The 24,804-nt window shown below is 45.5% G+C and overlaps 1 protein-coding gene, 1 long non-coding RNA gene and 1 other non-coding gene across 3 annotated transcripts in view; 2 read left to right on the top strand and 1 right to left on the bottom strand.

The window, feature by feature from the left end:
- DNAH10 (dynein axonemal heavy chain 10) overlaps positions 1-24,804 on the bottom strand; it is a 130,300-nt gene that overhangs the window by 51,422 nt on the left and 54,074 nt on the right. Inside the window, exons 27-41 of the mRNA XM_073881272.1 lie at positions 24,571-24,804; positions 22,957-23,079; positions 20,995-21,228; positions 18,752-18,975; positions 15,275-15,544; positions 14,993-15,176; positions 13,488-13,622; positions 12,708-12,860; positions 10,627-10,815; positions 8,730-8,876; positions 7,973-8,164; positions 6,323-6,441; positions 3,512-3,670; positions 2,364-2,499; positions 1,079-1,201 (exon numbers count right to left, since the gene is read on the bottom strand). Of these exons, the coding sequence (XP_073737373.1) occupies positions 1,079-1,201; positions 2,364-2,499; positions 3,512-3,670; positions 6,323-6,441; positions 7,973-8,164; positions 8,730-8,876; positions 10,627-10,815; positions 12,708-12,860; positions 13,488-13,622; positions 14,993-15,176; positions 15,275-15,544; positions 18,752-18,975; positions 20,995-21,228; positions 22,957-23,079; positions 24,571-24,804 (2,622 nt within the window). The remainder of the gene's footprint in view (positions 1-1,078; positions 1,202-2,363; positions 2,500-3,511; positions 3,671-6,322; positions 6,442-7,972; positions 8,165-8,729; positions 8,877-10,626; positions 10,816-12,707; positions 12,861-13,487; positions 13,623-14,992; positions 15,177-15,274; positions 15,545-18,751; positions 18,976-20,994; positions 21,229-22,956; positions 23,080-24,570) is intronic.
- Positions 15,558-18,886, top strand: LOC141370651 (uncharacterized). Its single transcript, XR_012374903.1, has 3 exons — positions 15,558-15,662; positions 16,774-16,794; positions 18,770-18,886. It is a non-coding gene; the product is annotated as an uncharacterized lncRNA (long non-coding RNA).
- Positions 22,706-22,778, top strand: TRNAE-CUC (transfer RNA glutamic acid (anticodon CUC)). Its single transcript has one exon. It is a non-coding gene; the product is annotated as a tRNA-Glu (tRNA).

The raw sequence follows: 24,804 nt of genomic DNA, 5'->3' as shown, positions 1-24,804 counted from the left end.
GGACCACCAGAGATTGCATGGGCCCTTAGACAGCCCTCTCTCCCTTACAACAATGCTTCCCATGGTCCTATCATGTTCCCCTTGGTCTTCTCTTCTGTGGGATAATTATGTCCTGGTTTCCAATTCACTATCAGCCTAACAGTCCTTCTAGTGATACTTTGAGAATATGGACATGGTGTCTTGGGTGTGGTCAAACCTTCACTTGTGTGGGCCTCACAAACTTCACATGACTGTCACACCTATCTCTGCACCTTTTTTAAAAAAGATTTTATTTATTTATCTGAGAGAGAGCAAGAGCACAAGCAGGGGGAGGGACAGAGGGAGAAACAGACTCCCCACTGAGCAGGGAGCCTGATGTGAGGCTCCATCCCAGGACCCTGGGATCATGACCTGAGCCAAAGGCAGACGCTTGACTGAGCCACCCAGGCTCCCACTCTGCACTTTTTTATGAAGCCTTTTGTTACAGTGATACATGTTTTAGCAGCCACGTGACACACGACAGAGTTTGAAGTTAACTAAAACCATCAGAACTCAATTACGTGACAAGCTAGGTCCTTCACACACAGCATTCATCCAATTAAGCAAAAGCTGGGCCCAGGCCCTCTAGAGACAAGTCTCTCAATAGCTGGGCCTGGCTGGACCAGGAATGGCCAACTACAACCCGGAAGCCAAACCTGGCCCACCACCTGTTTTTGTAAATAAAGTTTTATTGGTACATGGATATGCCCATTCACCTACAGTGGCTGCTTTCAGGCCACAATGGCATAGTTCAGTAGTTGCAAAAGAAACCATATGGCCCACAGACCTTAAAATATTTACTCTCTATCCCTTTACAGAAAAAACTGTCAACCCCTGATCTAGATTATCAAAATCAATACCTATCCCATCAGTTATGGAATTGTCTGGAAATCTCCTAAGTGTATCTTCCATGTTTTCATCCAATTTATTGATAACACTAAGTGCTTAAGATCATAGATCAAGGTCAAGGCTTTAACTACAAACATCCCTCCGGATTATGTTTATCCAACTAACCACTAGTACTAATAACTTTTAAGTTCATTTTAGAAATAATTTCCACCTTGTTTTGTATTTCATTAACCCATTTTTTCCAGAATGGTTGATATTTCAAGTTTTTAGGGTCCACATAAACCATTCCACATCGAGACACAGTTGCAGGAGAGGCATACTGTAAATCTCCAACCTGGAGAAATAAAGAAAATCAGTCATGTCTACAGCTACAAACAACTAGACTGCATGTTTAAAGGCCTTTGCTTTATGTAAAGTTTCTTCAACTGCATAAAACCCATGTCATACCTAGATTAACATAGCTTTCATGAGGCTTCTAAATGAACACTTAGGTTTATCATGGGAAGATTATACATTCTGACGTAGCAGCTTTTCAAGTTTTCTTTTACTATAAATTAATGTGAAAATCAATACACTTTAGACTACCTGACAAAAATAGAAAACTATCGAGGAGAAAATAAGTTACCCAAAATCCCAACACCAAGAAACAAACATTGTTTTGGAGTGTTTTCCTCTCAGTCTTTTTTCTTCATTTTTTAAAAACATAGTTGAGATTGAGTAGTATAAAACTTAATATGTATGCATCTAAAGTAGCAATCTAACACACTTATCTCTCTATGAAAAAACACAGTTCAGTCAACCAATAAGAACGATACGCACAAATATTCTTGCATCAACAAATTTTGCAGGCCAAGCTAAAAACAGCATTGACATTAAGCCAAAGTGAAAGCAAGTCTCAGGGCCACCACTGTGACACAGGTTCAAAAGATATGACGGGAAGTTTGAAAATTTCAAACAAATGAAGAAAAGTTAAAGGCAAATACTGTGAGAGAAAAAAGAAGGCAACTACAAACTCCAGATTTTAAAAAAAAAGGCTCTAAAAGAAAGTAAACATAACAACAGGATACTAGTTGGCTCTACAGTAAATATTTCCATACTCATAATAATGCAAATACTGTTTACTGATTTAACTGATTTAGCAACATAGTATTCTGAGGAGGGGAATAAGCCAGTGGCATGAGAGATGAACTCCCACTTTCATAGCGGTCATAGCATAGACACCATGTAGACCTGATAAAGGAAGGAATAGCATGCTAAGTGTGTTATTTGCTGAAACTAGGATAATGAACAGAAGAAATAATGCAAGAGTGAAAAGTTGTTACTTCTGGGATTCAATAAAGAGGGATACGAGGAGGAGGGGGAGTACTGAGTGGTACTCAAAAACTCTTCTGCATTGTTTGGGTTTTCTTTAGTCATCTATACTTACTAGCAATTTAATGAACATTTAAACTTTTAATTAAAAGACGTATTAAAAATTATTTTTCATCACTACTTGCCTCAAAGAGCAGAGCACAGTGTGCTTGAAGCCGAATGCGCTCACCATTGGCCAACGTCAACAGCTTGTTGTCATCCATCACAGAATTCATGTTTTCCACCCACAGAGCATCCACATCACCATCAAATAAAATATACCTGTAGCAAAGAAAAGCCAAGCTTTCCTATGGAACCTCCCCATTCATGCTGATGTCTTTTTCTTGGGAGTTTTGTCCCCAGGACCTGTGACAGAGCACCCAACTTGGTCCAGAGCTTTGACCCATAAAATCAAATGGGGAAAAAACAACAACAACATAAAAATTGAGTCCAGACCCCTGGGTGGCTTGTTCAGTTGAGCGTCCAACTTTTGGTTTCTGCTCAGGTCATGATCTCACGGGTCATGGGCTCAGGTCCCACTTTGGCCTCGGTGCTCAGCAGGGACTATGCTCGGGGATTCTCTCCCTCTGCCCCTCCACTCGTGCATTCTCTCTCTCCCTCAGATAAATAATCTTACAAAACTGAGTCAGCAACATTGAAGAATTAAGAAACTTCACACAAAAATCTGGATGTCTTGCTTCTCTTGCAAACTGGAGGGCTGATAACACAGACCTGCGTTCTGGCGTGGGAACAATCTGCAGAAGCTCAGTAGCAGCTGTCCGTGGAGACAAGAGAGTACCACGATCTCATTTTTTTCTTGAAACTGAGACTGAATAGCAATGGCTATTTATCACTGGTTTTGACACCGAGTTTTCTCATGGTAAGGTTAAGAGAAAAGGGAAATATTTCATATAGCCATGTGCAATGGGTTGAATGGTGGCCCCCCAAAAGACATGTCCATCCAGAACTTGTGATGAGACCTTATTTGGGGGGGAAAAGGGGGGTCTTTGCTGATGTAATTAAAGATCTCCTTGATGTTTTAGATGACAGCATCTTAAGATTATCCAGGGGGGCCGTTCTTCAATGTATCCTCACAGTCAAGGAGACAGAGATAACACACAGAGACCTAAGATCCCCCCCGGTACTTTGTGAACAGGGCCCTCAACATCTGACTCTAAGTCTGTGGGCATCCACGCATGAAACTGCAACACTGTACATTGTCTTTTTTACCCATAACATTTAGATAATTAACATGAACTAACCCAGGCTCTCTCCTACTCACAAAGGTACTCACTTTCGCTCCTTCTTATCCGTTGGCCTGTTGATCTCCCTGAAGATGTTTGACAGCACCCCATCTGTCCAGTCTCGGGTAGTGGGGTCCAGGATGCCATAGAGCTCTATGACACTCATGGCTTTGGGATTCAGGATATACAACTTTGTCATCAGCCCAAGCCTAAATCAAAGGAGAGGCTTCAGCTGTGGGCCAGGTGGCCTAAACGCATTAGGAAAACAGTCTGGGCCACCTGTGTGGGGATTTGATGTTTTAGATCCAATCCAGAATTAAAAGGCAATCCACACATCTGAAACTAATGATGTACTACTATATGCTGGCTAATCAAATTTAAATAAAATAAAATAAAATACAACACAACCCACACAAACTCTCCCCTGGGCTTCGCACTTACTGTTAATGGCTTACACTAAATGCAAGGGAACCACGTTTCACCGAAAATGTGGCCCCAACACAAGTAAGGTCTGAACTAAAAACACAGCTTTGCCTTTTGAGGGCATCAAGAAGCTAAGTTACGTTAAGAAAAAAGAAAAAGAAGAAGATAGCAGAAGGGGAAGAATGAAGGGGAGTAAGTCGGAGGGGGAGACGAACCATGAGAGACGATGGACTCTGAAAAACACACTGAGGGTTCTAGAGGGGAGGGGGGTGGGGGGGGATGGGTTAGCCTGGCGATGGGTATTAAGGAGGGCACGTTCTGCGTGGAGCACTGGGTGTTATGCACAAACAATGAAGCATGGAACACTACATCAAGAACTAATGATGTAATGTATGGTGATTAACATAACAATAAAAAAATTTAAAAAAAGAAGCTAAGTTACATGTTCATGCCTATGACAACTTATGTAAATATTTCATGATTAGTTTATAGGAGATAATAGTCATCCAAGACAACATAACACACACTTGGACTACTAATGTTCAATCCCTCATATTTACAGGATATCTGCTCTGTGTTGCTGACTTTATAAATCGTGTAGACAGGGCATTTGCCACCATAATGCCCGTAAATTCCTGTAACATCATGGGATTAATTCATCTACAGAAAACCAGACTTCACACAAACAGTAGTTCATAATTAACTAAATAAGTAAATAAAAATAATGGTGACATGCATATACACACAAGTAAATGATAGTTCTATCAACTACCTATGATGAATTAATTAAAGAATAAAAGGCAGGTGTACCTGGACGGCTCAGGTCATGATCTCAGGGTTAAGCATCTGCCTTTGGCTCAGGTCATGTACTCAGGGTCCTGGGGTCGAGCCCCACATCAGGCTCCCTGCTCAGCAGGGAGCCTGCTTCTCCCTCTGCCCCTCTCTGTCTCTCATGAACAAAATATTTAAAAAAAAAAAGAATAAAAGGCAGGATGGCTATGGCACACCCATTTAAAATCAGTAAGCCACTGTCCACTGGTTTTCTCATAAGAAACGTAAGAAGAAATAAGAAAAAAAAAATGACAGTCACTTACTCATTAGCTTTGTAGACTATCTAGAAATGTTAGTCACAAAGATTATAAGGCTTGATTTAGATTTTTGCTGGAATATTAGCATGCAGTAAAGTCTTTCTGGAAGCTAGTTCTTGCTTAAGAGAAAAGTGAGAAGTCAGAAAACCCATCTCAGTGTAAGGATAGGCACTAGAGTTCACTACAGGTCTTCAGAATATTCTGTATTAGGAGTGTGAGGTCTCTTTCCCTTGGAGCTGCAATGTTCCCACTGGGCTGGTGATAATAAGGCCTTTGGAGAGATGACACTCTGTTTTTGGCCACTCTGATACCATAATAGTATTGCATAATGGTGAGTGTCCTGATTTACTTGGAAGGAGCAACCTGAACACCAAGAAAACACAACTTAACAAGTTAATTTTCGGGGCGCCTGGGTGGCTCAGTCGGTTAAGCAACTGCCTTCGGCTCAGGTCATGATCCTGGAGTCCTGGGATCGAGTCCCGCATCAGGCTCCCTGCTTGGCAGGGAGTCTGCTTCTCCCTCTGACCCTCCCTGCTCTCATGTGCTCTCTTTCCATTTCTCATTGTCGCTCTCTCAAATAAATAAATAAATAAATAAAAATCTTTAAAAAAAAAAGTTAATTTTCAAAAGATCCTTATAAGGCTGTTTGTGAAACACTCCTCTCACAAATAAACCTAGTCACGGTCTGATGCACGAAAGGGTCACTGTTTTGCCTTCTAAACTAGCAAATCAGCAATGAAACAAGTAGAGACGCTCTGAGTCTAACACGGTGTTTAGGACACTGATGTGTTCAGATTTCAGTATTCAGGACTGAATATTGACCCTATGTAATGGGTCCCCCCTTCTCTCTTTTTGTATTGTATGCAATTCTGAAGATGATTGGGTCATGAAAATAATTGGTGGCCATACGTCCAATTTATTAAAAATGTTTTGTGTTCCTTTCTAACTGGATTACACCCGGATTAAAAATATGTAGTTTCAAACATGAATGAACTTTTTGCTTTCGTAATTAAAAAAAAAAAAAGGCAGTGTTTGGAGCACCTGGGTGGCTCGGTCAGTTAAGCATCTGACTTGATTTCGGCTCAGGTCATGATCTCAGAGTCGTGAGACCAAGCCCCACATCAGGGTCCATGCTCAGCACCAGTCTGCTTGAGATTCTGTCTCCCCCTCCCCCAACTCTCTAAATACATTAAATAAATTAATAAAAATTTTTCTAAAAGGCAGTGTGTTAAGACAAATTTTACCTCCCAGGAATTGAGAAAGCAAAGTGGGGTTAGGTGATACCACCACCAACCTGACCGGGACACCACCCTGGCAACCAGGCCCTCCCCTCGGGGTCATCATACTCACTTGGTCTGGGCCTGACACAGAGCATTAATGACCACGGACTTGCCCCCTCCGGTGGGCCCCACCACCATGGTCGTGTGGCGGGTTAACATGGTCTCGAACATCTGAACCACTTTATCCACCTGTGGGGCAACGATTGGCAGCAGGAGTAAACACACCTTTTTTTTTTTTTAAACAGCTTTGTTGAGTTATAATCACATACCACACAATTCACCCATTTAAGTGTGCAGTTCCCTGGGTCTTACTATGTGCAGCATTACCACGTTCAATTTTAGGACACTTTCACCACCCCCAAAACTCTGCATTCATTCATCCCCTCTTCCCAGCCCCACCCCCAGCTGCTGGCACCGCTCATCGGCTTTCTGTCTCCGTGGACCTGCCCACTGTCCGTACATAAAGGGAATGACATAAACGGAGTCACACGGTGTATGCAGGCCTTCGTGTCTGGCTACTCTCACTTCGCCTGTTCTCACGGTTCATGCACGTTGCAGCGTGGGTCAGGACTGACTTCTTGTTTGTGGCTGAGTACTAGTCCACTGTGTGGATAGATTGCATCGGGTTTATTCATCCATGGAGGAACACTTGCATTGTTTCTGTTTCTGGGCTCTTACGAATAATGGTGCTACGAACGTTTGTGTGAAAGTTCTTACATGGACCCCCGTTCTCATTTCCCCTGGGTAGGTACACAGAAGTGGGATTCCGGGGCGTACGGTAGCTCTATGGCTAACATCTTGGGGGAACTGCTAGACTATTTCTCCATAGCTGCTACGCCATTTCACATTCCCTTCCTAAACAACCACATCCAAGAGAAAACGTCAAGGTCAGGAAGGGTGAAGAAAGCTCTGTCATCTGTGGCTGGTACCTGCTGCCGCAGCCCACGGCCTCTGGGGAGCCTGACGCCCTGAGACAGCCTGACCAGAGGCGGCCACTGCGGTCCTGCAGCCTTAGGCATTTAGACCCTCAGCAGAACACTCTGGCGATAATTTATGGCTTCCCGACAACATATACAACCTTACAGACTTCAGACGATCAAAATCTTATTGGTAACATCTAATTTAATTTTTTTTGTAAGTGTGACTCTGGCAAAAAGAAAAAGTTTGGGGTGGAGAGAGAACATGAGATGGTGGGACCCCAAAACGAAATACTTACCACATTATACCAAAAACACCTGGAGGGGGGTATGCACATACCATGGAATAGGACTCGGCCTCAAAAAGGAAGGTGACTCTGACACCTGCCACACCATGGATGAACCATGAGAACACGCCGAGTGAAATAAGCCAGTCACAAAAGATTTTTTCGCATGATGCCACTTACATGAGCTCCCCTGAGGAGTCAGATTCATGGAGACAGAAAGGGTGGGTGCCAGGGACTGGGGAGGGGGAGTTGTTGGTTAATGGGGACAGAGCGTCAGTTTTGCAGGATGGAGATCTGGAGATCTGTTTCACAGCAATATGAATATACCTAACACTGATAAACTATGTGAAAAATGGGTGAGATGGAAATTTTTCTTATGGGTACTTCACCACAATAAAAAAAAAAGAGAGAGAGAAATGCTTAAGATGGTAAATGTTAGGTGTGTTTTACATTTAATTTTTTTTAAATGGAAAGGACCCAGACGACGCCTGTGGATTCATTTGCACACCATCTCACCTGGACAGGCAAGACAATGTAGCCACTCTCCTCCAGCACCTGCTCCACAGCATCGTTAAAATCAGGGTAGCGGACGCGCGGGCAGTCTAGTCCAGGAAACAGGTCAGAAATCAAACCAAGGAAAAGAGGGACATCCTCAAATACGAACTTGGGCAGATTCATGTCTCGAAGGGCCCTCATCAGCACCACATCCTGGATGGAACGGAAGAGACGTCTTCAAAGATATTTCCGAAAGACCCAGGGACTAGTCTAGAAATCCACTTATGAAATGTAAAATGAAATTGTATACAAAATATAAGACCTACAGCACTGCAAGTGTAGTCGCTAGAGAAACATAGGAGCCTGCTGCCCACAGAACAGCAATGACTGATGTCTGCTTTAGAGGAAGTCCCATGCTTTTATTGCAAAGCAGAAAAAAATACCCCAAACTTATGCTCATGTCTTCCTGAGAACGGGGTTTGTCCCCACCCCTCCACCCCACCTTCCTGCAATTATGGATTATTACCACTGAAGCATCAGACGCTTTGGTGCTGTGAAGACCTTCAACTTGGCCTATGATAATTAGTCAAATCAGAAAAAAATAATAATAATAAATAATAAGAGACTCAAGGCCAGCAACCAAATGAAGTGACAGCGAAGACTAAAACTTTCCAGTGGGGACCATACTGTACGTAGCCCACCTTCTCACCCCAGTGTTTGTTCGGTGCAGGAGAACTGGAGGAAGCCCCGGAGGATGGCCGCCTGCACGGCCCCCTACCTCTCTAAGATCAGAAGAGCCTCTCTTCAGCTCTCCAGCCATTACCAACACGGACTTCAGGGCTCTCAGTCCAAAATCGTAGTGATGTTGCTTGGAGAGTTGCTCCCGGGCCAGCTTATAAAGGACGGTCATCTTTTTGGCCAGGGTCTTTTGTGATCAAAGACAATGAAAAGCAAAGAAAGAAAATGACCCGAAAGCAACAGGACATCATTCTACAAAGAAAATGGACATAAAGGTGTTCAGATGGAACACTGCCTCTAAGAGCAACACCTTAAGGTGGGGCCTTCATTTTCAACGATGACAAATTAGGCACTAATTTCAGAGAACGCAGGTCTTACCAAACTTTGAGGACCGTCTTTGAAAGTTGAGGAAGATCTTCACCAGCTTAAACAGAACCTGTCCAACTTTTTAAACCCTAGCGATCACACTCTGAAGATATGCTTCCTGTTTATTTGGACCTGAACCTATTATTAAATCTCCTGGGGGCGCCCGGGTGGCTCAGTCGGTTAAGCGTCTGCCTTCGGCTCAGGTCATGATCTCAGGGTCCTGGGATCGAGGCCCGCGTCGGGCTCCCTGCTCAGTAAGGAGTCTGCTTCTCCCTTTTCCCTCTGTCCCTCCCCTCAACTCATGCTCACGCATGCTCTCTAATAAATAAAATCTTTTTTATAAAAATAAAAAGCTTCTCCTGTAACTCATTTTTCAAGACGAGTCAGCCACTCATAGACTACTGATGTAGCCACTGATGTAGACTACTACCTCAAGTATTCAAAGCCTGCTGCTCCCTAAGGAGGGCGCGGGACTAAGAGCCAGAGATCCCAACACTCCTGTTCAAAATTTGGACAACATGCGAGCAGTAAGAGCCTTTTTTAAAAAAGTTACACAAAAGAAACCTCACAACCCTTTGTGTTGAAAGTATTTGCTATTTTGCACATTTTCCAGAAGCTTCTGGGGAAATACAGGTGCATACTTTTTTTATACATATTTTAAAAGATGATAGGGCGCCTGGGTGGCTCAGTCATTAAGCGTCTGCCTTCGGCTCAGGTCATGATCCCAGGGTCCTGGGATCGAGCCCCACATCCGGCTCCCTGCCCAGCGGGAAGCCTGCTTCTCCCTCTTCCACTCCCCCTGCTTGTGTTCCTACTCTCACTGTCTCTCTCTGTCAAATAAATAAATAAAATCTTTTAAAAAAAAATAAAAGATGATAAAGGAGATTGTGTGCATGTGTGTTTGTGTGCGTGTGTTTTAAAGCCACATATTCTCACGGTATGAGGCTAAGTGAAAGAAGCCCATCAAAGAGGGTTACATACGTATGATTCCACGCAGAGAACATTCTCGAAGTGACCGATTGTCATGACAGAGAATGAAAGGTGGTTGCCAGGAGTCAGCGCTGGGCGGAGGGTGTGTTACCAGGGGATGACAGGAGGGACTTTCTTTGTGCTGATTGCCCAGTTCTGTATCGTGATTGTGGCGCTGGTTATGCCACACACACGACAAAATGTTCTAGAAGTCTACATACATACCACAGAGAGAGAAGGTGTAAAGCCTGATGGAATCCAGGTAGAGCTTGTACCTGAGCTAACAGCACGGTGCCCTCGTCTCTTTCCCAGTTTTGACAACCTGCCTTGCGGGGTATAAGATGTCATCACTGAGGGAGGGGCATGTGGAACTCTGCACCATTTTGGTCACTTCTTGTGAGTCAAATTATTCAAAAATAAGACTTACAATTTTAAAAAGAGACAGGAGGAGGAGAGAGACAAAACAAAATAAATAAATAAAAATAAACATAAACATAAAAATAAAAAATTAAGCCACACAGAATGCGGACTTCCCAAGTGCCCCGTCTGAGAGTGGAGCCAGGGTTCTGGGATGGCTGGGCTGGGCGCTAGCAAGGCCTCACCTTGGCCCAGAGGAAGCCCTCCGAGAAGAGCATGATCTCGCAGATCTGCTGTAGGTCGGGCACGATCACCACCACGGGCCTGAAGAGGGCCTTCACCGACTCCGGCAGCTCCGTGCGGCCCGCGTAGCCTGGGTTCATGGTGATGAAGATGCCCATTCTCGAGTCCAGGGAGATCTCCTGCCCTTCAAACTGGGGATGATAGGAAACGAAGAGGGTTACAAGGCCAGCAGGCCCACCGCGGGGGAAAGGGGGCTGGGAGAGCCGTGGGACTGTCCGTCTTCACGGGAATAAGGCAGAGGCCACCCTTTCACTCTCTTCCGTTTCCAGGCATTAAACCTAGAGTCCTCGTGCTTATGACCTGAGTGTTCTAGGCGGCAAGCCTTGACCTCCGCCCAACCCTGATCCGAATCCAGAGTCTGCACACTTGAGAAGTGGCTGAAGCTGGGAAGGAGTGCAGTCTGGGGATGCCCCAGATGCCCCTCTACTTTGAGTTTCTCTAGCCTCCGGTCCAGTTTCACCTGTTTCAACTTTTTTCTCTAAGATTTTACTATTTTATTTCTTTCACTGGTCCACCAGGTAGACAAAAGACAGAAAACTGTGTTTTTATGAAGCACAGATTGCCTCAGGAGCTGATGGAGCCCCGAGGAAGGAAGCCACTGTCTTGTCTCCCAAGCCCACGCTGAGCCCGCCCTCACCCACTCCCTGATATCCATGTGGGGCCCAGACTGCCTTCTGGACAGACAGGCCTGCTCTTAAAAACACAGGTTCTGGGGGCGCCTGGGTGGCTCAGTCGGTTAAGCATCTGCCTTCGGCTCAGGTCATGATCCCAGGGTTCTGGGATCGAGCCCCACATTGGGCTCCTTGCTCGGCAGGGAGCCTGCTTCTCCCTCTGCCTGTGACTCCCTCTGCTTGTGCTCTCTCTCTGACAAATAAATAAATAAAATCTTTAAAAAAAAACAAAACAACCCACAGGTTCTAGAAACCTGAATGCACTTCAGGTTCAATTTCCCTCCCTCAGAAGCAGTAAGCTTGGACCCAAAATATTTCGGAAGAACCAATTAAAAGAAAATGCATCCAAAGCCTTTATGGGAATCCTGAAAATGTTTTAACAGGATCAAGTTTACATAATCTCTTGACAGCCTCACTGAGGTCTGGGAGAAAAGCAGGCGGGATGCCAGGGCCACAGAAGTACCCACAAGCGAATCCTCACCAGCCCAACCACATTTGTGCCCTGAACTTCTTGATGAGGCTCTGTAGGACCTTGGATGATATATAGGAGTTTTCGGGCACAAAGGAAGGAAGGACAATTCCAGGCAGACAGGAACACGTGTGGTGTGACAGAGCCTGGTGTGTCTGCAGGGCGAGTGGCATGCAGATTACAGAATGCTGGGAACACAGGGTCACAGGGGGGAACAGCGGAGCACATTAGGATCCCAGGGGGCCTGGTGCAGGGACTTGGCCCAGCCACTCTGGTCCCTTTGGTCAGAGAACCCACTTCTGGGCTAAATTATGTAATAAGATCATGTTTCTCCAAATTCTGATCCAGCCTCATCAGCTGTAACTTAATACAGACTTATCAACTCAGGTCTACAAATACATCCTTGGATGGGCAGAGATCAGTGGATGCTCAAAAATTTTTCAAATCTGCCTTTTCGTTTTGATAACAAACAACCTTAAAAATCCTCTAACTTGACGAGGTAGGAACGCAAAATTTTGTGCTTGTGTGATAATATCTATTGAAAGACATTTTGATTGGACCATTAATCTTGAAGGCTGCTTTTTTCTCAAACTTGGGAAGTGACCAAGAATATATTTTTTCTTTAACGGGGGCTCTGTCCATCACTTACTTGAGAACACTGCCTTACCCATCGGTAGCTACTACTTCGACATCTGGAATTCGTTCGAAGTTCTAGAATATTGCAGTTCCTAATTCTCAAAGATGCTGATAATTTGGGGGAAACCCAGCCATCTCAATTTGAAAGCAAAAATCTGTCGAATCTTCATCTGATGTTTCTAAAGTCACGCGGCAAAGCTTCCACCCTGGAGAATGTGATCGGGTCAGGCTGCACACTCACGCTCACCTGGAACGTGGTTAGCTGATGGATCAGAGCATTTCGGATCGTCTGAATCTGAGAGGAGATGACTGACAGCACAGAGGCATCGATTCGATTGAACTCATCAAAGCAGCCCCAAGCCCCACACTGGGCGAGGCCAGAGAAAATCTTTCCCATGGCCTAGCATAAAAGAAAAAAAAAAAAAAAGCACAAGGGCAATTTTTATCTTTAAAATCTCACGCGATACATTTACAGATAGATTCCTTAAATTAAAACAGTGAACATTAGGTTGGTAGAGGCAGCGGGCCAACTGCCCCACTAATGGATCTTTCTGGCAAGACTTCCAGGACCCTCCTAGGCCACCTCTCCTATTCACAGGAGTTTACAGATTAAGGATTTTCATGGAAAACTCCAGAGCTCTGGCTTCTCTTGAAATATTGGAAAATCTAGTGGCCGGGGGTCCATTTTCCCTGAGTGGTAAGGATGGAACAGCAGCTAGAGAGTGGCGCCCCCTGGGGCCGCAGCAATGCCCTCCAGCCGGCCACGGCCCCCCACCTGGCTCCTCACCTCCCTCCCTGTTTCCATGTGCTGCTGTCCTCATTTACATTACCTATGCGGCTCTGGTGGCATTTCAGTTTGCAACGTTTGCTCTGCGTGCTGCTAACAAGCAGACACGTATAAGCTCTGAGACTGAAGGTCAAAGATTTTTTTCTGCTCCATTCTTCCAGCTGTTGCCCCGTCTTTTCAGGGAGGAGCGTGGGGTGCAATGCCTTCCTCCCAAGTCCCGCGTTCAGCTCTCCACCGTACCTTGTAATCCATGCCTTCCCCACAGTTGGTCACGACACAGAGCAAGCCCAGGGCTTTGGCCAGATCCTTGGTGGTCTCGGTCTTGCCAGTGCCTGCTGGGCCAGCAGGGGCCCCTCCCAGATACATGGACAGGGCCTGTTGATGAGCCAAATGCAAAACCTATGTTGTCTGATTCACACAAGGAAACAGGTGCCATTTCCCGAAGCACTGTGACAATATATGTGCAGTATACATGTGGCAATGGACACGTTCACACTCACCTTTCCTGATAGTCACTACTTTTTACATTTCTTTTCTGTGTTTTTCCATTGACCTCTGCTGGCCGCCCCCACGCCATGATATAGGGACCAGTGACTAAGCGACATGCTGGAACGGGTGCCTCCTCCAAGGACGAGGCCCTAGCAGTTCCCAGAGTTGAGGCAAGGCTCGAGCACACAGGTACCATCTGTGCCGTAAAGGATGAGCCCAAGGAAAGTTCTGGCCCTGTGTCTCCAAAGTCTAGGAGTTGACCTCAGAGCCCATGGAATGCCCTGAGAACTGTGACTCTGGGCCGCATGGGATCAGCTTGACCTCTGGAGAAGCTGGAAACTCAAGTCAGCCATGCAAGCAATCGGCCATTCCTACACGACCAGTCCCCAGCTGAAAGCCTAGACACCACGTACGCCTGACGAGCTTCCCCGCGTGGCGACACGGAGCTGCTGTGAGAGCAAATGCTGTCTGCACGCCAACTCCGCCAGATGGAAGCGCAGCTCCCGGCCCCAGCTGTCTCCTGCTACGGGGTTTGACCTGCATCCTCTGGCTCTACTAAACCACAACCAGGACTGCGATGGCTTTTCTGAGTTCTGTGAGCCCTTTCAGCAAATTATTAAACCTGAGGGTGGTTTTAGGGGCCGCCTGAACCAGCAACAGCCCAATCCCAAAAGGTGGCAAGTAGGTCCTGTTCCGAGTTCGAACTCGTTTACAGATTTTGAACAATGATGTCCCTTGCTACCAGCATTGGTTTCCTGGGGCTGCCCTAGCAAATTACCACCACGTCCGGGGGGGGGGGGGCGCTGAAAACAACAGAAATGTATTTGTTCACAGCACTGAGGGCCAGGAGTCTGAAATCGAGGTGTTGGCAGGGCCGCGCTCCCTCCAAAGCTTCTCGGGGGTTCTTTGCTCTGGGGGCTGCAAGCATTCCTTGGCTTATGGCCACCTCACTCCAGTCCCTGCCCCTGTCGTAACGTCACCTTTCCTGTCTCTCTCTGTCCTCTCCTCTTTTCACAAGCGACACCAGTCATCGGATTTAGGGCCCTAATCCAGGACGTTCCCAATCCTTCCCTAATTAAACAGACAAAGACCCTATTTCCAAAGAAGGTCACATCGTGAGGTTCCGAGTGGACATGCATTGGGAGGGAGGGACACTGGTCAACCCAGTACGGTATCTGCAGTCGCCCTAATCACACTTCGAGAACAACCCATAACCACAGGCAGCCGGTAACCTCATAGTCTGGGCAGCCGATCACCTGAGTGAGAGTCAGGTAAATCCGGTCAGTGAGCGGCGTGATGACCAACCTCCCGTTCAGACCCATGTACTCATAGCCATAGCTGAAGGTGCCCGTGCACTGACGGATGTTCAGCTCGTCGGGTTCCCGGTCCCAGTAGAACCGCAGCTGACTTTCCCATTCAAACTCCCGGGCCTCGAGAATGCTGCAAGGGGAGAGGAGGGAGGGGGGGTCGGAGAAACAGCGAGGCCAAGCCGGGTGAAGGACACACTGTGACACGCCGGGGCCCCCAGAGGTCCCTACCTGCCTCTTATGAAAGAATCCACTATATCTCTGGCATGCACGTCGATGATGAGGACCGTGTTCAATTTCTTTCTGTCGTTTTTGCTCAAGGGCATGGTGATCCGAGTGACCAACTCATCAATCTGCTGGTGCATTTTCTTGCCATAGTCCTTCATGGCCTGCTTCTCCCCTTCCTGTACTCTGTGGAAGACATCCTCCACCTCCCAGGTCCACCACACCTGGCAGGCGGCCAGCACCACCATCCCTTGGTACAGGAGCATCCAGTCGACCCTAAAGGAAAATGCACACCTGTTCGAGATCTTTTTCCAGGGACTGGCACCAGATAACAGTCCCCGTAAGAATGTAATTTCTTTGATCCGGAACTGGGGAGGCAAAGTGATGGCTCCAGGTAAGAAAATGACCGTAAGTCTTCTAGCTGGATAAGAAAACACCAGACCAAGGACACCCGCACACAAGAAAGTTAGAGGCGATGATGTAGAAAGACGCTAGATCCCTCTTAAAATATGCCTGGACAGGTTTGCAGAGTGACTTAATATTACGGGCATATGATAAGAATTTCTACATTTTTAAATTCCAACAAAGAATTTAATCATCTCTGACCACCCCGCCCATTTGCCTAGTTACAGCTTCCTGGGTGTTACTCACTACTCTTTTCTCTCCCTTGCACACCTGACCAAAGTTATACACACGTACGGGGAGATGGGGCTGTGGTGGTTGTTCCTCCAAAAATGGCACCAGACGATACAGGGTACTCTATACCTTGCTTGTCCCATTTAAGAATTCTAAGAGGTAAGCCTCTAGGTCAATGGATGCAGTCTAACCCAATCTTTATAAAAGCCGCATGATATTCCAGAGCTTGAGAGTGCTGCAGTGTACTCAAACATTACCTTACTGGTGTCTGGTTAAGCTGCTTCTAGTTCCTTCACCAACACAAATAATACTGCAATAAACATCCCTCTACACCATTTGGCAATGTCTGGAGACATTTTCAGTTGTCACAACTGGGGGTAGGGGTGTTACTGGCATCTGAAGGGTGGCAGGGGCTGAGGATGGTGCTAACCATCCTACAAAGCACCGGAGTCCCCCACAGCAAAGCATTCTCCAGCCTCAGACATCAGTAGTGTTGAGGTGAACAAACACTGCTCTGCATCTAACCTGAGTCAGAGCTGCTTCCAGACTTACAGAACAGAACCCCAAAAGCAAAACAACCAGGCCAAAGTAGAGTGCATTCTTTGGGTAGTTTATTTTAATAGAAATGGTCAAATTACTTTTAAGGGTTGTAGCAATCCTTACCCCACCAACAAAGCATAGCACTACCCTTCTCACCACATGCTCTCCAGCACTAGGTATTATCACTCTTTTGATTTTTTTTTTTTTTTGCCAATATAAAAGGCGGGGGAAAACAGTATCTCGTTCTAAGCTAATTTGCAGATCCCCAGTGACTAACAACAGCTCTCCTCTTTCCATATGTTTATTGGCTGCTTGGATTTCCTCTACAGAGATACGAATTTCCAAAGTTGGTAAGTGCCTTGAAATACATTTAGGGCAAATTTTTTTTCCAAATTATACTTTAAAAATAATGGACCCAGAGCTGAAAGTTCCAATCCAGGAAAAGTGACTGTAAATTACTAGTCTTTACCTTGATGACACACATGAATGGCAAAATAAATTAAGAATATTTAAAACAATGAAAAGATTAGGCTTTGCCATCTTGTTTTAAAGTTGTCTGGTGCCTCTAAAAACCTAAATAGTATTTATAGTTATGATCCCTACACACTAGAGAGATCTAATGAAGGTGATGAGGGGCCTGGGAAGTTATAAATCAGGAGGGGCAGAAGCAAACTTGACCAGAGAAAATAAAGTGACTCAGGGCAGAGCTAAGAGGAACATGATGGTGTTTGGCAAATCCCAGGATACCGGGCGCTTTCTGGGACTGCATACCCCTGGGCCCGTCTTCTCAGTGATGCCAAAACATGTCTGTTCAAACAAACCAATACATTCATTTCAACTACACACCCTTTCGTTAGAAACAACAGCTCCCACGTGAGGCGGAGGGGCATTTGGGGAAGAGGGGGGTGGTGCAGAGACTTCGGGGTGCCTTCCCTTTTCCCGTCTCCCACCGACCACACCCCGTGACACACAACAGTACCCTGGCAAAGTGGTAGTTATAATGTAGCTAAAACTAATGTCGGTGTAAAATTCATCTGATCTGGGAGCATTAAGGAGACTTCAGAATACCCAGTGATCACTTTCTGGAGGCTGGCGATTTCTGTCTAGTTCAGCTTTGTATGAGCATCTAGCACAGTGATTAGCTTGGAGCAGGAGCCCAATAAATATTAGCTCAATCAATGAATATAACTGATAATATGCTAGAGCCACCTCCTACCAGTTCATGAGAGTTCATTGTCAAATATTCAAGAACTTTGTAGGCTGATGTTCAAACCACTTACCATTACACCACTTAGCTTTGAAATCAGCTGTGGTGGGAGTATTGACACCATGAACACTGATGAACTCTCTAAATCAAAGGGTTTTTTTTTCCCTTTTCAGAAAGCCAGTATACCAGCACACTACTGAACAGATCTATATATACCTGATATATATACCTGAACAGATCTATATATACCTGATTACCTAAGGATATAAGCCAATTCTTACAGTACCTAAAAAAATAAAGGATCATAATCATACAAATAAAATGCTATTCTCTAATAAAGGTACTTAAGTAGATGTTTTCAGTGCATAAATCAAAAAGGCAGTGTATAAAATCAAAAGGATAACATTCTTAAAATAATAATGCAGGTTTTATGTGTGCATAAAGGCCCTGCCGAATATATTCCTGGGAATCCCACTTGAATCTAACAGAACTCGTTAACCAAAGATGCTTTATGTACTTTGTGTTCAAGTGCATATTAAAGCCAGCTCTCCTCTCAGCAAGAAGCAGGCTCAGCTCAGTGCCTAGATGCTTCTCGGGCCACAAAATTCAAGGCATGATTGAAATCATTAAATATTTTAGAAACGACTCTACTCCTTAACCCATATGCAGATTGACCCTCCCGAACACCTGGTTTCTGTTGGGTCACCAGGTCAGTGGTTGGCTCAGAATCCCTGGGGAGGGGCTTATAAAATACACAGATGACCCACCCCCAGAGTTTCTGATGGGGCAGATTTGGGGGAGGGCCCTGGCATTTGCATTCCTAACCAGCTCCCCAGGGGCCCTAATGCCACCTCCTACCAGTTCATGAGAGTTCATTAGAGACCAACCTAATGCTGTTGGTCCAGATGCCACCACCGTTTGAGAAGTCCTGAACTAGGTGGGCCTTTAAAGACAGACAATGCACGGGCCAACTTAACTATTGCAAGAAAAGAAAACTTCATTCGGGATGTCGCTTGATCTACTCCAAACCCTCAGTGTTAATTCATCCAGTAGCACGATTCATAGGAGAAAATGACACCCATTCCCAGTCGCGACCCTACCTGCTTCTGTCTTCACAGTATCTAAAGATCGCCTCTTTGGTGATCAGCCGGTTGGTCCTCCGCATTTCGTTCAACACAGCGGTCATCCAGTCCTCCACGCGCCCCTCCGCCCGGACGATCTTGCGGAACTCCATGACCTCTCCTTCTGCTGAGATCATGGCGGACACCAGCTTCTCTCCATTCTCCCCATCGTGAAACCTCAGCAGAGCGATGTTGTCGAACATCTGCAATACAGCAGGACATCCGCCCTGTGACACGGACGCTGGGTGGCAGCGCCAGGTTCTAGAGAGTATATGCAGGGAGGGAGAGGTGTCCGGACAGAGGAGACGCAGAACAGCCTGGTGATTCAACACCAGGGGGCGGACAAGTGAGACGTGTGTGTGGACCCCCCACGGCCCAAACGGGTCACCTGGGGCAGTCTGCCGCTCCTCTCTGGCCCTGGAACGAACGTAATTACGACACGTCCAAGATGAGGTTGGAAGGTCAAATCAAACAACACGCAAGAAAGGCTGCCAGCACATAAAACACTTGCCTTCCATTGCCCATCATCAGCGATATTGATCAGAATGCTATTCAGAAAAATGAGTCTTTTAGGACTCAGGATATAAGACAAGGCACTCTGCCAGCCAGAGAGGAGAAGGGAAAGGCAATAGGCTTTAAAGGATAAAACCAGAGGTTTGCAAAAGGGGCTACCAGTAAATGATGTACTTCTAACATACATTTTTCCAAAACAGTCAAATATTTGTTTATGAAAGCAGAAACAAAATATAAAACTCCCCTTTGAGAAAGGAACACACACAACCCAAGACATGAATTCTAGTGTAAGAAGGAAATCAGCATTAACTAAAGGGAAACTATGGAGTTCTGTACTTGATCCCACATGCTTTATTTGGAATAAAGGAATTATTCTACAACATTGATTCAAAACTACAAATGATCCTGCCCCCAGGAGGGACACTAGGCAATGTCAGGAGACATTTTTGGTTGTCTTAACTGGAGCGCGATGCTCCTGGCTTCGAGTGGGTAGAGGCCAGGGATGCTGCTGAGTGTCCCACAGCACACAGGATGGCCCCAGGCTCCTGACACACACATGTCCACACACAGAGCAAAGCGTTATCTCGCCCAACTACCGACACTGCCAAGCCTGGGAACCCCTGTCCTAGGCTGTTACTAAATATAGAGCTGTGACCCGGTGATCGGAGATTCATTCTGGCCGTGCTCTGGCTGTCTGTCACCAGAGACGGTATTGTCTGTTGTTTCTTGCTGGTCAGTATTGCTCATGGATACACATATGTCCAGGTATGTAAAGCTGGAAGGAATCACAACCAACTCGTGACTGCGGCTGCCTCCCGAAAAGGGAGGGAGAGCTGTGATAGGGAGCGGGGGCAAAGAGTGTGACAAAGGTATTTCTACAGCTTTGTTTCACAAAGAGAGAGGGAGAGCGAAGGGAAGGGGGGAGAGGGAGGGAGAGAGGAAGCAAATGGGATAAATTGGCAACAAGTTGGTTACCAGTCAATTCTGGGTGATGGATAAGGTTATTTAGCCAACATCATAAGGCAGGCACTAAGTATGTTACAAATACAAGCTCATTTACTCTTAGTGACAACTCCACTGAAGCACGTAACTCTCAGGGTTATCCCTATTTACAGATAAGAAACCGATGCCCAGGGGCACGTGGGTGGCTCAGTCAATTAAGCAGCTGCCTTTGGCTCAGGTCATGATCTCAGGGTCCTGGGATGGAGCCCCATGCCAGGCTCTCTGCTCAGCGGGGAGTCTGCTTCTCCCTCTCTGTGCTGGCTCTCTCAAATAAATAAAATCGGGAAGGGGAAGGGAGGGGAGGGGAAACCGATGCCCAGAGAGGTTAAGTAGCTTGCCAAAAGTCACACAGCAAATTTGTGTGGAGTCAGGATTTGAACAAGGCAATCAGTCCACATGCTGAAGCCCCATCCTGCATCACCCTCTGCTTATTATGTTAGTCTTTGTGTATTACTGGATTCCTTTTAGTTTCTCCAAAAAATAATGTTTTTGGACTTTACAAAAAGAGCAACAAATAACAGTGGAATCTTTGTACAGTTTCAGACTAAGTGGATTTCATCAGATTTATGTTTCCGATAAAAGCCCGGCAGCATTTCCTAGCCTCGGGGCTGAGCCAACCGCACAGAGACTTAGGATGGAACAAGCCCCGGGACGGAGCGTGGGCAGCCGCTCCCAGGTTGGGGGGGTGCGGGGCCGCAGGAGCCCACCTTGATCATGTGCTCCTGGACGCAGAGCGGGTTGCTGTTCCCCAGGATGCTGAGCAGCTCGTCATCAGAAATGAAGAAGAACCTCGGGAAAGCGTTTCTCTTGGAGTCTAAGTAGTCGTTTAAGCTCTTCTGGCATTTCTCAAGGCCCTCACTGATGTGCTGCAAGTCGGCCAGGCGGTTCGGGGCCTCGCAGCATCTCTTGATCACGGGGTCCTTTAAGGTCTCACCCATGATCTGGACGAGGGCGAGAGGAGAGCCGTCAGGCCAGGGAAGCACAAAACCAACACGCACCCGAACCACAGCCTTTTGGGGGCTGCGGCGGATGTCCCTAGCACCTTCTAGCGTACTATAGACAATTTACGTATTTCTGATGTTAATGTTTTCCAGCCTCCCACTAGAAGGTCAGCTGTTGGGGTAAGCGATTTTTAATCTCTCTGGCTCACTGATGTGCCCCATGGGTCGACAACAGTGTCTGTACATGGAAGGCCCCCAGTCACCCTTCGTGGGATGAATGAACCCAGAAGCTCCACTCTGGGCCACATGCATGTCCCAGGACGGTCCCTCCAGCACCCTTCATGGTGGCACATGGAGGGGGCAGTTAGGGAAATATCCCCAACATCCAACAGGAAACTGGGTCAATCGTTGGCTGAAAGTGATCGTTTCCATGTTTATTTATTGAAATACATGCCGAAGACATTAAATTTTTTTAAATGATCCCATTGGTAAGAATGATCTTATTTTGTAGAGTATTTACTTATAATACCTATTTATATGTTTATACAGGAATAAACAAATTCTGGAAAGATAGATATTGACCTGTCAAAATGGTTATCTGGGGTGTGGGATTATAGGTATTTTTTTCCTTTCTTTGCTTTTTTTTATAGTTTCTCAATTCTTCTATAATAAATATCCATTGTGTGATTTTTTTAAGTTTAAAAAAATAGGTTATGCAAATGGACAAGGAAATATTATCAACTCTAACGGATAAAAGAGAGCCAAATGTGAATGGGCCCCTCCTAACTAGAGAGTGTGTAGCACCACTGAGCAACAAGGCACCCCGGCTTCAAGGGCAGGTGGCTCCGGGCGAAGACCCTCAGCCCACTAATGGCTAGGGGCAGCAAAGACAGGCACAATCCTTTCCGGGAAAGACTTTAAAATGGGTGATACTCCTTCACAGGCAATTTATTTTCCACCAGTCTCTCATAAGATATTCATCCTAAATGTGGAAAAGGCAGAAGGCACAGGCCTGCAAATTATTGACAAAAGCAAAGAATTCGTCTTGGAACAAGATGTCTCGTTTCAACAATCAACTAAAGTAATGTCAAGCCACTCACTGGAACGTTTTATAAAGCTATCAGAATCTTCTCTCGAGTGTCAAAATACGAAATACCTTTCTCATAATATTAAAAGAAAATTAGGAGAGAGTTATACAGAATATCATTATAGTTGTGTTTTTAAACCCATGTGCACAGACAAAAGAAATATACAGCATACTAAAGTGGTCACATCAAGGTGACAGAACTCTGGAAGATACATTTTTTTTCTACCTTTCTACATTTTCCAAGCTTCTTAAGCAAGTATTACTTTTATAATAAAAAATCAATATAAAAAAGTTTCAGTGCCATGTGCCAGTGGCTTGAAAACAAACAGAAATTTTTACTGAACAGATGAAGGTCATATGTAATGATTTAAAAAATTCAGAATTAGGGGCGCCTGGCTGGCTCAGTTGGAAGAGCATGTGACTCTCGATCTCAGGGTCATGAGTTTGAGCCCCATGTTGGGCATAAAGATTACTTAAAAAGAAATAAACTTAAAAAAAAAAATCAGAAGGTACTTAACAGACAAAATACTACCTCCAGAAACATAAGTAAACGTAAAAGAAGATTAAAAAAAAAAGAAACATAAGTAAACGTATCTCAAATCACTGTCCTTTCATGACTAAAACAGAAGCCGGTCACTTGCCCTTTTAAATACTCTGTCGATGTTGTCAAACTTCTTCGCCTCGTCAGGAAGTTGTGACCTGATATCGCCACCGATAAAAATGCTTTCAAGATACATCCATTTTCTCTGAACCAACATCCAAATCTGGAAATGAAGAAAGCATAGCTAAATATTTTAAATATTTTAAGACACCAAGCCCCACACAGAAGCAAAAGAAAACTCTCCACACCAGTCCAGGGCAAGGAAGAAGCTTCTAGTTGTAAGCAGGGGTGGGAGCCCTGTTACCCAGAGGAACAAAGGACAGATCATGTAAAAACAAACAAACAAACAAACAAAAAAAACCCAAACAGGGGCACCTGGGTGGCTTGGTCAGTTTAGCATCCAGCTCTTGGTTTCAGCTCAGGTCGTAATCTCAGGGTCGTGAGCTCGAGCCCCGTGTCAGGCTCTGTGCTCAGCGGGGAGTCTGCTTGAGATTCTCTCTCTCCCAATCTCCCTCTGCCCCTCCCCTCATCTCTAAAATAAATAAATCTTCTTAAAAATAAAATGATTAATGTTATGTAAATTTCACATCCATTTAAAAAAATTTTTAAATAATGAAGAAAAATAAAACAGTGCTATATCCTACCTAACAAAAAGTAATGGACCAAAACAAGCAAGCGAAGGAAGCCCATGTTTGGGAGGGGTGAGGGCCTGGACCACCTCCCCAGCCAGTGAACCAGGGCCGGCGTCATCCCAGCCAAAACTCAAGCTTGTGCCTGGAACAAGGCACTTGCCTGTGGCCTGGGGAGAGAAAAGAGGCAGCACACAAAAATGGTAAGATGAGCCTGGGTCGCTCAGAGAGGTCTGGACTAGCACTTCCCACAACAAGAAGAAAGCCCCAAGCCCCAGTATAAAACCCTGTTCAGTGCTGTCCACTATGACAGGCCAACTTGGAGAAACTGCAGAAACACATGACAAAGTGAAGCAAGCACAGGCAAAAACATTTTATGTAAGATCAACTTTAAAAATAAATAGATCCCACTGAGAAAAACCCACTACCAGGAAAGACAGTCCCGGTACACACGTACACACACACACACACACACGTACACACACACACACACACACAAAGAGGAAAACTCGGACCTGAGAAAAGAATAAATATGGAGAAATCTGAAAAGGGCTTTAAATGTGTTTAAATTCTTCCATGTGCTAGAGGAGGTGAACATATCCCGACAAGAACAGGACAGTATATAACAAGAATAGGGACGTATAAGAGAGACCCAATTAAGAATCATGGAAGTTAAAAATGCATTCATTGAGGGTGCCTGGGTGGCTCAGTTGGTTAAGCGACTGCCTTTGGCTCAGGTCATGATCCTGGAGTCCCGGGATCGAGTCCCGCATCAGGCTCCCTGCTCAGCAGGGAGTCTGCTTCTCCCTCTGACCCTCTTCCCTCTCGTGCTCTCTATCTCTCATTCTCTCTCTTGCAAATAAATAAATAAAATCTTTAAAAAAAATGCATTCATTGAAATAAAAACTCAGACTGACTCTCCTAATCATGCACACACTTACCCTATAATTAATCAAGCCAGAAAAGCATCAGGGTCTGAGCACAAAATATTCTCATATAAAACTTCTCTCCGGCTTTTCTCTCACCTCAATGACTTCCCCTATCAGAGAAAGTGTTTTCTCCCATTTGTGAACAGTCTGCAGAAAAGGCCCCACAAATCTGCTTCCTGAGATGCTTTGCAGGCTGACGGTGTTGTCATCAAGGCACTGGATGATTTCGTCAACAGACCCCAAGATGTAGCCTCGCTCCTGTGTGCCTTTGAAATATCTGACCACAGTAAACTTCATACTTTCCCACGTATCCAGGATTTCCTTCACCGC

The sequence above is a fragment of the Callorhinus ursinus genome, unplaced genomic scaffold, assembly GCF_003265705.2.
Source record: "Callorhinus ursinus isolate GAN/ISIS: 27379988/994484 unplaced genomic scaffold, GSC_fseal_2.0 scaffold41, whole genome shotgun sequence".
Lineage (NCBI taxonomy): Eukaryota > Metazoa > Chordata > Mammalia > Carnivora > Otariidae > Callorhinus > Callorhinus ursinus.
The sequence above is the reverse complement of the archived record's forward strand: the minus strand, read 5'-3'. Positions and strand labels throughout refer to the sequence as shown.